The 11,997-nt window shown below is 52.8% G+C and overlaps 1 protein-coding gene across 1 annotated transcript; it reads left to right on the plus strand.

Annotated features, from left to right (window-relative positions):
* Window positions 1–1,016: 1,016 nt before the first annotated feature.
* Window positions 1,017–6,364, plus strand: CCDC30 (coiled-coil domain containing 30). Its single transcript, XM_050909408.1, has 7 exons — window positions 1,017–1,119; window positions 1,718–1,839; window positions 2,949–3,090; window positions 3,666–3,802; window positions 4,102–4,216; window positions 5,144–5,211; window positions 5,920–6,364. The coding sequence occupies exons 1-7, from the start codon at window positions 1,051–1,053 to the stop codon at window positions 6,131–6,133; spliced, it is 867 nt and encodes a 288-aa protein (XP_050765365.1). The 5' UTR covers window positions 1,017–1,050; the 3' UTR covers window positions 6,134–6,364.
* Window positions 6,365–11,997: the final 5,633 nt, after the last annotated feature.

Raw genomic sequence — 11,997 nt, forward strand, 5'->3', positions numbered from 1 at the left:
GCCAGTGTCCCTGGCAGAGCTCCGCAGGATCCCTTCTTTATGAGATTTAGAAGGTTTTTGGAGACTTCAGCTGCCTCCGAAGGTGCGTGGCCCCTCCTGCCAGCCCGGCGATTTGGTTTACCCTCTAGATGCCAGCAGTCCCCTTTCTTGTGCAGCTGGGATTGACGATCCCAGATCCGTCATGCACCCTTTCACGTGCCACGGGGACATGGGGACTGTCGTGGTTTAACCCCAGCCGGCAGCTAAGCACCACGCAGCCGCTCGCTCACTGCCCCCCACCCCTGGGATGGGGGAGAGAATCAGGAAAAAAAAAACCTCGTGAGTTGAGATAAAGACAGTTGAATAGGACAGAAAGGAATGAAAAACAATGATAATGATAATAATAATATGACAATAGTAATACTAAAAGAATTAAACTATACAAAGCAAGTGGTGCACAATGCAATTGCTCACCACTCGTTGACCGATGCCCAGTTAGTTCCCGAGCCGCGATCCCCCCTCCCAGCCAGCTCCCCCAGTTTATATACCGGGCATGACGTCATATGGTATGGAATAGCTCTTTGGCCAGTTTGGGTCAGCTGTCCTGGCTGTGTCCCCTCCCAGCTTCTTGTGCCCCCTCCAGCCTTCTTGCTGGCTGGGCACGAGAAGCTGAACAATCCTTGACTTAGTATAAACACTACTTAGCAACAACTAAAACCGTCAGTGTGTTATCAACATTATTTTCCTACTAAATCCAAACCACAGCACTATACCAGCTACTAGGAAGAAAATTAACTCTGTCCTAGCCGAAACCAGGACAGGGACAAGCAGGACGTACCGATTTCTTTCTACCGTCAATATTGCCCAGGGCAGGCGCAGAGCAGTGTGATGTTGTTTTTAGATCACGGCCAGCCTTGAATTCAAATTCACGGTGGCACATTGCGGGCTGGCCTCCACGGCAGCGTCTCACTGTCACACCAACGTGCTTGTAGGAAGCTCCTGGAGCAGCAGGTGGAGGAGCTGCGGCAGCAGCTCCGGCATTCGCGGGAGACAGAGGCGTCGCTGGCCAAGATGCACGTGGAGCTGCAGGCCAAGACTCTGCACGTCCTCGAAGATGAGAGGAAAACTGACTCGAGCGAGGTGAGCTGCAGCACGGCTGGGTCCTCGTCACCCGAGGGGATGCTGTGCTGGTGGCTGACTCCAGATCAGACCACCGAGCTCTAGGGGGAAACGGGACCATCCCAGTGGGAAATCTGTACCTGGAAACTGCTGAAATAAGGTCAAATCCAGCCAGGTGCTGAGCCCTTGCGGATCCCACTGATTTAAACAGGAGCTGGAGGAAAAGCACCATCCCATCTCGCTTAGGTTTCCTGGGGATGCAGCTCTGAGGGCACAGGAGGAGGACTTGATGGCTTCTTCCCCTCTCCCTTCCCTTTTTCTTGCAGAGCATGGAGCTTTTTGCAGGAAAATTTTGGCAGAGTCCGCTGCCCGGGAGGACGCATTACCTCCCTCTGCCCTGTTGAAGCCTACAGCCCCCCCCAGCAGCACAGAAATCCGCACTCCCCCTTCTTTAAGGGGAGAAGGCAGTGGCCTTGGGGGGGCAGAATGGATGGATATTATCTGTAGTGGGAACCACTGGGATTTGTGACTGAGAAGCTTTGGAAACCAGACTGAAAGGAGGCGGAGGGGCCCCTACAGCTGAGGACGCTCACATAAATAAAAACTAGATGTTTTCCAGCACCTCCAGTGTCAGAAGGAGAACCAGAAGCTTTCAGAGCAACTTTCACTGCTGAAGGAGGAAAACAAAGCCCTTTACGAGGAAGGAGTCCGTCTCCTGAACCAGAAGGATCTGTATGTCAGGTAATGACTGCAGCAGCGGGCAGGGGATGCGTAGACACAAAAAAAACCTACCCAGGAATTGTCCTTTATGTGCCTGGCGGTGACACTGGATTTGACTCTTCCATAGCCTTTCTTGTCTCTCCTGTTCGAGGCGTTTAGCACCGAGAGATCTGCCTTAACCTGACACTCCTCCATGCAATTACGTTACGCATCGCACGTCTGCTGTCACGTTCTCCTTGGCAGCTGAAGGCAGCACGGAAAACGGGGGGGTGCCTAGGGAGGGCTGCGGGTGCTGCTGTTGAGGGCCTGGCATTGGCAGAGATGCTCCGTGGAGCCGCTCATTTCTCCCCAGAGCGCTTTTGATCTAATTTGAAGCATCGTAGCTTTTTTGTCACGAGTTTTGAGCAAACGTGGGCAAATATCCCTTATAGGGTAGCGATTTCTCTTTTTTTTTCACATTATTTTCCCCTCTATCCCAACTGGATAAAAATAAACAAGAACGCTGCCTAAATGGGACAAGTTTGAGGGGAAGAGCAACGATCACAAGTCTCAGTAGAGACAAATATTTAACCCCAGTGTGGCAGCTCTACGAAGCGCCCACTGAAGTAGCTCTTTCTGCAACCTGTTTGCCTGACCCTTGCTGTTTAGGATTCTTCTTTTTCGGCCTTTTTTTTTCCCCCCCTACACAAGTACTTCCCCTTAACCACCCGCATCCCCACCCAAATAAACAACTTACCCTTTCCCCGTTACTTCCAATTTTGGTGACTTTATAACCCTGTTTGGTATAAAGAGCGGAGAGGGGCGAGCGCAAGGATTTGTAAAGCTGGGAGTCAGTCTTGGGAATGCTTTGGGTCTTTTTCCCCTCAATCAATTTCCATTTGGTTGACGCTTAACAATGTAATCTTTGCAACAAAAAAAACCCTAAACCGATCAGTAAAAAGCCGTAGTCCAGAAAGTCGACGTGCTCGTTCTGCCTTTAGCTGCGCAGGCAAAAGGAGCTGGGTAGATGGCTGAGGCTCCCAGTTCAGGCTTTGAAGAGCCTGAATAAATACAGGACATCTCCCGCCTTGCTCTTGACCCAGAACACAAAAGCATTTCACGGCCTGACGTTTGTCTCTCTGCCTCCTCAGGAAATATAACGAAATGCAGCTCCGCCACAAAAACAAGATCTGCAGAGCCAAGGAGACCTTTATCCATGAGGTGAAACAAAGGGACAGCAGAATTAAGCAGCTTGAAAACGAGCTCAGCGAGTCAAAGCTCCAAGTGGAAAAGGTGAGAGAACACATCGAGGGCTTCTCCCTGCAAGGGAAGGCAGGGAAGTAGACTACAACGTGTCTGCAGGAGCATCCCTTCTTCCAAAAAGAAATGCAGTTTAGGAAAAAAGGGAAATGAGGTTTAGGAACAGCCGGTTTGCAGGCAACGGGATCGCACTGTTAAACAACGGATCAGTCGGAGCACGGAGAGCCCTGCCCCATGTGCTGCTCCTGCTCTGTGCGCAGGACTGACGCTGCCCTGGGAAGCGGCTGCATTGCCACGGGGCTCCAGCCCATCCTTGTAGGAACAAAAAGGAAATTCCTGGCTCAAGTTTGCCCTCGGGGGGAACCCGTGTCCTCAAATCCCATTCAGAAACTACCTAAGCTCCATCTTCTTTTTGCCTCAGAAATATTACTGCTGGGAAGTGACTCAAAAGCCTCTTTTTGGGGTATGTTACATCGAATAGCGTATCGCTTCTAGGAGTTAACGTGCTCGATGGTGACCCCTTTGGTAAAGCGCTCTAAGGTTTACAGAGGACAGAGAAGAGCGAAGCGTAACCGCTGGTTGTTATTTCCTTCTGCAACACTGCGCAGGGGAAGGTGCTGATTGCACAGATCACTGCCGAGAATGAGAAATTACTCCAGGAAAGAAGACGGCTCCTCCAGAAGATAACTGATCAAGAGGAGACCCCTTGGAGCAACCGATCTACGACTGCCACCCCGCAGAGCAGGTAGGCACTTAATGATGTCCATACCTCTGGGAGCCTGCCTCTTCCCAGCGCTTCTCCGGTTTTATGCCTGTTTCTCTTAAGAAATCCAGAGGAAAGCCTGAACTGGGCCCCAGTCACTAGCGCTGTGGCTTTTAATTGCTGTGGGATGTAATTAGCCCCTTTCCCCATCCAAGCCCTTGGCATACAGCTGAAGGCTGCGGAGGCCAAAGGGTCTGAGGTTGAAAAAGAGAATGCCCCTTTGAAAACGTAGCGTGGCCAGAAGAAAAATAACTTGTGCCTCGTATGTGTGACGTGCTCAGAGTGAAGATCCTGGACGAGGAGAACGTGAGGCTGCACGAGAGCAAACTCCAGCTCTCCGGCCACGTGCCCGCCTTGCAGCGCGCGCCGAGGAGCATCCACGCTCCCAACACGGAGGTGAGACTCTGAGAGGGCTTGGTCTCAGCAGACAGGTTGCAGGAGCTGATGTCTCCTGCGAGTGCGGGTTGGTGTTTGTAGGTGCGGCTGAGGGTGCCGGGGAAGAGCTCAATCGATCCTTCGGTTGGGATGGAAAGGGGCAGCAAACACACGGCAGATTGCAACGGCTTTGTCGGTGAGGAGGGAGTTTGCGGGGAGCTGAAAGCTCAATACACTTGCCATACCGCTCCATCCCTGAGCTGCTGCGCGATGAGATCCTTTTTCACCAGGACAGAAATTTCACTTTGGCTCTTTTGCAGATTTAGAGTTGTTAAAAGACCTTAGTTTTAAAGTCAGCTTTAAAATTAGGAGAAATAACCCGGAGCAGCGTGGCTGGGAAAGTTAATCCTGTAAGCCAAAAAACCCTCAGACCCAGGTGACCGATAATATCGACTAAATTGAACTGACTGAAGCTATGCCTTACCTAAAAACTCAGTTTCAAATTGACCAAGTTAATGAAGAACTTTGAGGGGAGAAATGGAGAAAAATCCAGGAAAGTCAAAGACTGTGTTTCAACAACTCTTCAAATAAAACAGGTGGATTTGGAAGTTTATCAGTACACTTTGAAATTTGGAGGGAACCCAGTTTGGTTGGAAATGAGCTGTTAAGGATGAAAGCGCTGTTTGGGGCCTGGCAGAAAGAGCTCTTTGTGTGTTCCACTGTGTTTTTATTTCTTTCTGTTTGTTTCACCTGGGCTAGTTAGGGGTTTTGTTTGGGTTTTTTTTTTTAGTTTAAATTCAGACCCAAAGGACAAATCTATGGTTAGTACCTCTGTGGGGCTGGAGTTCATGAGGAGAACTGGGGGCACTTTGGAGACCAAGACTGTATGTTGAAATTCAGGGTCTGACATGCACCTCCTCCTTTGAAAGCCTCTGTTCCTCCTTCCAGGACTCGAAGAGCGTTAACTTCTCCGAACGCCAACTACAGAGTAAGGTGTTGCCATCTCCCCGTACCAGGTACCGTGGGGTAAAAGGAGGAGGCAGGGAATGCCTCTCTGCGTGTGGTGAGGGAGAAGTTGAGCGGTTTGGCTGCTCCACCCTGTGCTTTCACCTCCAAGGGTCTTTTTTTTTTTTTTTTTTTTTTTGGTCAAATTACAGGGAAAATGGTATTAAAAAGACTCTGAAACTAATGGGATGGAGAAGTAAAATTTTCAAAATATGTTGGGGAACACTGTGGGATTTAGAAATCAGCTTGGTGCCCAGTGGTTTTGGAGGAGTGTCTTTACACAAGAGGTTATGAGACTTAGAGGACCACTGCTGCCCAGAGCTGTATGACCCACGTCCCAGGCTATGGGGCAGGAGGGAGCCTGAGCTATTTCTCCCCCCCGGTGTAGCCAGGAGCACCACGATCCGTGCCAAAACGGGCAAGGGGAAGGCAGAGAGACGCTGCGACTCCGGTCTCTGCTTGCTGGAGACCCAGCACAGCAGGCTTGGTTACAGCCTTTGGGTGCTGTTGAGGGTGACGGACAGTCTGAGTAGGTTCTGGGGTAGATGAGGGCCGTCTTGGCTGAAGGAAGAGTATCGGAGCCTTAGTCCAAGCAAAAGGCGTTGACCATCGCCCTGCGCTGCCTCGTAGAGCTGTTGGGAGGAGCGTTGGGGCTGTGCAGGTGGCGGAGGGTCAGGCAGAGTTTGCAGAATGACTTAAGAGAGGAAATTTGTTTTCAGCTTCCCATCACGAGAACCGCCAGACTCTCTCAGCACCCTGAAGGCCACGCAAGACACGAAGCCTGAAGGAGAAGCTGAAAGCCAAGACTCATCCTTTTGCTTATCTCCCTCTCAGCCTTCTGAGATCGGGTACTTAAATGTAGCTTCGCCTGGAGACACCACAGCCTCCCAGCTGCAGGAGGAGAGTCAGAGCATCAGCTCTGAGAACTTCTAAATGGGGAAAGGTGTTTGTAAAATATTAGCTGGACTGCAAGGTTTTGGGCTCCTGTTGCTGTGGGATGACAAGGACTGCAGGGGCACAATTGCCAAATGGACTCACCTGGTGATTTCTGTGATATATTTTAACTAAATTATTCAACAGCTTTTTTTCAGCTTACCCAACTGTAGATGTGTGTGTCATCCCAGATCCACCTGGAGGCTGGAATTTGTAGATAGATAGTAAAATGGAAGAGGGGTGGGGAGAAGCGTATCTTCCCCTGAACCCTAATTCCTTGTCCAGTCCAAAACTACAAGCTTTGTAAATAAAACTCGGAGCAGTTCCCTTCCACCGTGTGCCCGCTTTTCTCCACTCCCCTCGATCTGTGCTCAGATGCCAATCGTTCCCCTTTTTTGCACGCTCTTACCCCTTCCATTTTGCTTCGTGCAAGCCTGCGGAGGGGCACGGGGGGTAGCTGAGCACTGAGGGAGGGGATGAGAACGCGTAGAGAAGGAAGATGGAGGGGGAAAGGAGGGGCTCTGAGAGCAAGGGTGATGGGTAGCGGGACCAGAAGGGAGATGAAGGGAGATGGAGGGGATGAGGAAAATGGAATGAGAAAGGATGGGATCCGAACATCCAGAGAAGGAAACAGGGTAGGTCTTAACGCTCACTAAGAGTGATGGAGGGTCTGTGAGGATGCTTGGGTGGGAGTGGAAGGGATCAGATGATGCAGAACAGGGGTGTAGAGGGGATCTGTGTATGCAAAGAGGGAAGCAGAAAAGGATCAGTGTGAGCTGTGGGGAAGAGAAGGGATCTGAACGCACGTGAGTGGGAATGGAAGAGACGCGTGCGTACTCAGGAAGACATGGGATGAATAGGAATCACGGTTTGCATGAGGGGGAACCAAGGAAATCCGAGCGCTCGGAGGATGAAGGGGAGAGGTCCTCAAAAATAATGAATCAGCCTGGAGGCCATCTGAGCGTGCCTGGAGTGGGACGGCGGGGATCTGAACTGGCACGGGGCCACGGTGGGGATAACAGCGGTCCCCTACGGGCAGAGAGCAGTTCTCTCCTCCCAAGGGAGGGAACAGAGGATCTTTGAGGAGCATGAAGAGGACCTGAGCACACATCAGTTGAGGTTTATTCAAAACCTACTTGGCTCCAACCGCAATTCCCCAAAAAATTTTTTTCCGATCTGCCGTGCTCTTTTGTATCCGTGCTGAAATCCAGCATTAAAAGTATTTGCTTGCAATTTCTCTTCTTGCTCCCCACTCAGGCTACTCTTTGTACCCATCTCAAAACAAGGTCAAATAACCTTTTCCCAAGGCCCGTGGTCCCCTGCATCTAGAGGTTCCCCGCTTGTGCGACTTTGGAGCAAGGACTCCCGAAACTTTAATTATCTTTGAGGTTCTTTCTTTATTTTCAACTTGACTTTTTTCACCCTTCAAGTCTCCTCATCTTGTTTCTCTGGCCCCGTGTCTGTGCCTGCTCAGGCGAGGTTTGGTGTTGGTTGTCCGCAACTCTTTGGGTCTCCCTGTGGAGAGGGCAGTGGGCGGATGGGGGCAGCCCCCCAAAATGCCGGGGGCAGCCCCCCAAAATGCCGAGTGCAGCCCCCTTCCCCTTGTCGGGCAGTTTCTTCGCAGAGGAGTTAGAAGTTGCGGAGCTGATCTACGCCGAGGCCGCCTTCCGCCTCCGCATCCCTGAGAAAAGGGTCTTGACGTGCGTCGATGCAACCATGAAAGTCATGGCGTGGGCCTTGAGCAAAGGCAAGGACTTGGACTTTGTCTTCAAGAACCTCGGCGTGCTGGTGTGCCGAGGAAAGAGAGTGGTCCTGCGGTTCTTTGAAGACCTGCTCCGAGACGTGGACAAGACCGGGATCCTGGCAAACACTTTCCTCCAAGTGACTCTGTCATGTTTTCGGTGCTCCCTCTAACTCCTTTGCAGCCGGGTCAAAGCCAGGACCTTGAGCACGTTCAATCCCCTGGCTCTGTCCTTCTCGCAGACGTCGAGCCTGAGGCCCTTGGTCATAGCCCGCCCGGAAAGAGCAGTTTTCCAGAGGCCTCCTGGGGGGATCTGCGTGTTCCCACAGTCAGTCTATCTGCTTCTGGGGCAATGGAGGGGCTCCGAGTGCTGCCAGAGGGGCACGAATGGCACGGCAGTGCCCTCGGAGGGGAACCGAGGCTTTCTGAGTGCTGGCAGGAGATGGTGAAGGAGCTGGGCGCTCGTGGGGTGCATGCAGACTGTACTGGGGGGCACCCAAAGCCGCACTCAGGGGTCTGGGGATCACAAAAAGGCACAGCCAGGGGCCCGGGCATGCAGCGAGAGGCATGCCAAGGGTCTGGGGTACCCTCCCCGACGAACACGACCGGCAAACTGGTTAACAACGAACGAGGAGAAGGCTGAGGTACTCCACAACTTTTTTGCCTCAGTCTTCACTGGCAGCCTCTCTTCCCACACCTCTCGAGTGGATGGACCGCAAGACGGGGACTGGGGGAGCAAAGTCCTTCCCACTGGAAGAGAAGATGTGGTTCGTGAGCACCTGAGGAACCTGAGCATGCATCAGTCTATGGGACCTGACGAGAAGCATCCCAGAGCCTTGAGGGAACTGGCTGATGTAGTTGCCAAGCCGCTTGACAAGTCCGGGCAGTCAGGTGAAGTCCCCGGTGACTGGAAGAAGGGAAACATTGCACCCCTTTTGCAAAAGGGTGGAGAGGAGGCCCCTGGGATCTGCCGACCTGTCGGCCTCACCTCTGTGCCTGGGAAGCTCATGGCACAGATCCTCCCAGAAGCCATGCTAAGGCACATGGAGGACAGGGAGGTGATTCAAGACAGCCAGCATGGCTTCACCAAGGGCACGTCCCACCGGCCTCTGCCCCCGGCCCCGCCCAGCACCTCATGATGTCACAGAGCCGTTCATGATGTCAGCGCACGTGTTCACTAGACCTGGGGCACTGGCACAGGCCCTGCACACACAGTAGCTGGTGGTGCTGCTGGTGCTGTGCTGGTGGCGCTGGTGCTACTGGTTGCTGGTGGTGCTGGTGCTAGTGGTTGCTGGTGCTGGTGGTGCTGGTGCTGCCGGTGGTGGCTCAGCCCGTCGGCAGCTGCCCGTGCCCTGCCGCTCCTCGGGGCTCGGCTCCTCCGTTGGCAGCCGGCACCCGGCAGCGCCCGCCAAGTCCTGCCTGCCCCCGCGCCCCGGGGAGAGGCGAGGCGAGGCGGTGCAGTGCCCATTCCCGCCGGGCCATGAAGAGGATCTGGTGGTTCCCACGGAGCAGGAGGGCGCGGGAGGGTCCCGTGTCCTCCGGGAGCAGCGGTGGCGATGAGCTCCGGGAGGAGGGCCGGGATGAGCTGCGTGTAGGAGAAGCCATCAAGGAGAGCAAAAGCTCTGGGGGGGAGGTAGGTAAAGACAAAGGGTTTAAATTAGACGCCTCCTTTTAGGGTGATATTGCACGCTAAGGCAAAATAAGACTTTTCCAGGAATAACGTCTAATGCAGAGCTGTTGAAAACTCTTTTATGATCTGACGTCAAGTTAGCGACAGTCCTCTTCTGGTTCCATGAAAAGCTGCCGCTGTCTCCTGTTTTGAGCTGATTTCCTAAGTTCTGTCAACTGGCGTTCTTGAACTTTGAACAGGCAGAAGACATCGGAGCCCAAATACCAACGGCAGGGTCGGATTCATCCCCTTCCCGCCGGAGCCCTGGAAGTCGTCAGCCATCAGAAAGTGTCGATGTGCAAGAGTTTCTGAGACAATGTGACCGATGGCTCAATGCGCACGAGCGCATGTCTCAGGTGCTGGAAACCAACAAGAGCTTGTCTCAGGAGCTGAGCAAAGCCGAAAGAAAAGCTAGCAGGCTGGAAAAGGAAGTGGACCAACTGAAAAAAGCCCTCTTGGAAAAGACCACGGCTTTAGACGAGACAGAAAGAGAATTACGTCAGGCCCGGAGGCAGGCAGAGGAGTGGCATGCTCTACACCTTAAGAACGGTCAAGGGAGAAAAGATGCCGTCAAGAAGGCAGAAGGGCTGCAGCAACAACTGGCCCAGCTCCAGCGTGAAAACCTTTCACTCCGTCAGCAGCTGGGAGACGTGCAGAAGAAGACCGCCCAAGAACGAATGGTGAGTGACGCCTTGACATGCGAGGCTGACAAAGTAGAAAAAGAGGGGAGGTGAGCCCTGACCAAGAACGACGTAAAGGAGAGCAGTTCCCAAGGCTGCCTGGCGCTTCTCAAAGTCGGCAGGTAGAAGGTACGTGCGCCGGAGTCCATCCCTCGCGCTGGTTCTGTTTTGTCCTGGTTTTGTTGGAATTGCGGGAGGTTCTGGCAAGCCTTGAGGCATGCTTATAGACACACGTGTGTACAGAAATGCTTAGGCGTGCGTTGGTTTTCGTTGGTGCAGCAGAAGAATAGCGTCAGGGGGGACAGACGGAGTTGGCTCTAGGAAGCCTTGCCTCTGATCACTGGAGAAAGGGCTGCAGTCCCACTACAGCTCTCGCATTGGCATCCGATGAGATTTTAGCATTATCTCAGGAAACAAGCAAAACCCCACAGAGGCAGAGTCTCAGCATCTTCCCAGAAGAAGGTGCTGGGAAACAGAAATCTTCATTAAGAGATGACGTTTCTTCAGTCGTCGTCACTTGCCAAGGATGGCTGGAGATCGTCAGCCGTGCAGATGCCGTCTTCTTCCAGTGGATGAGATTTCTTCCCTTTGCGATGCACTTAGAAAACTGATCTTGGTAAACTAACTCGTAACTGGAAGTACAGCTGCAGATTTTGGCTTCTTACCTTTTTCTTCGTCCTCCTGTGACATTGTTTCCCTAGAGAACAGTGGGACAGCTGCAAGGAGAGCTCGCTGATGCTTTCAAAAAGCAGTGGATATCAGAAGCTTCACTGAAAGCTGCTACGCGCCAATGCGATTACCTGAAGCAAGAGAACTCCCGCTTGCAAGAGGACTTGGACAAGGCTAAGGCCAAGGTAGACAAACTCTGTAAATGCGTATACGAGGCTGTTCTTTTCCTTCAAAGAGCACAAGAGCAGACAGTGTTCTGGGAACAAATAGAGGAGAGGTTTGTCTGAGGATGTGACGAGCTACAGCATCAGTAACGATCCTTTTCCAGACTAGAGGGTGCTTTTAGCTCCTTTCTCCTCCCTGCCTCCTCCCCCCTCGCCTTGAAAAACTCAGCCGGCTCTTCAGGGAGCTCGTTTCGAGGCTGAGGGGCAAAGCAGTGGGTTGGGGTAAAGCATCTGGGTGGGGAAGAAGGGAGCAGCTCTGCTCTTTTGAGTCTCGCTTCTGTTCCGACACCGTCCAACAGTTGTGGCCATGCTGTGACACCGCAAGCCACGGGCTCCCAAATGTCTCGGGCTTGGCTGCTTTCTTTGCAAGGTTTTTCTTCCCTCGGTCTCTGCACAAAGGTGGGGTCTAGCTGCCTGGTAGTGGTGTTTCTGAGGAAGGAAAGGAACCTTTTGTTTGCCTTCGTCTCGTAAGGCAGGCTTCGCCCTCCCTCTAAGGAAGGCCGTGAACCTCTTGTCTCTTCCCCCCACACTGGCCGCCCCAGGCATTAGCACAGGGCTGTGCGTCTGAGAAGGAACGGGGCAGAACAGGAGTGCGAGGGAAGCAAAGTGAAACGCAGGGAATGCGATGGAACGCAACAGAGCATCTTCGCAGGCATGGACGCCGCACGATGCTGGAGAAGGAGCCGAGTGCCTTTGCCACGGTGCCCTCTTGGCAAGGAGGGCGGGATGGAAGCTGGAGCCGTCTTTTTGGCCAGGGCTTGAAAGGCATGCTTGCTTTGCGAAGTCCAAGCGTCTTTTCCCTGGCTTGAAAGACAAAGTCGGGATTACAGCTACGATCTCGATCCATACATTCGATGGAGTTTCACGGAGATGTCAGGCCC

This window comes from Gymnogyps californianus, chromosome 21, assembly GCF_018139145.2.
Source record: "Gymnogyps californianus isolate 813 chromosome 21, ASM1813914v2, whole genome shotgun sequence".
NCBI lineage: Eukaryota > Metazoa > Chordata > Aves > Accipitriformes > Cathartidae > Gymnogyps > Gymnogyps californianus.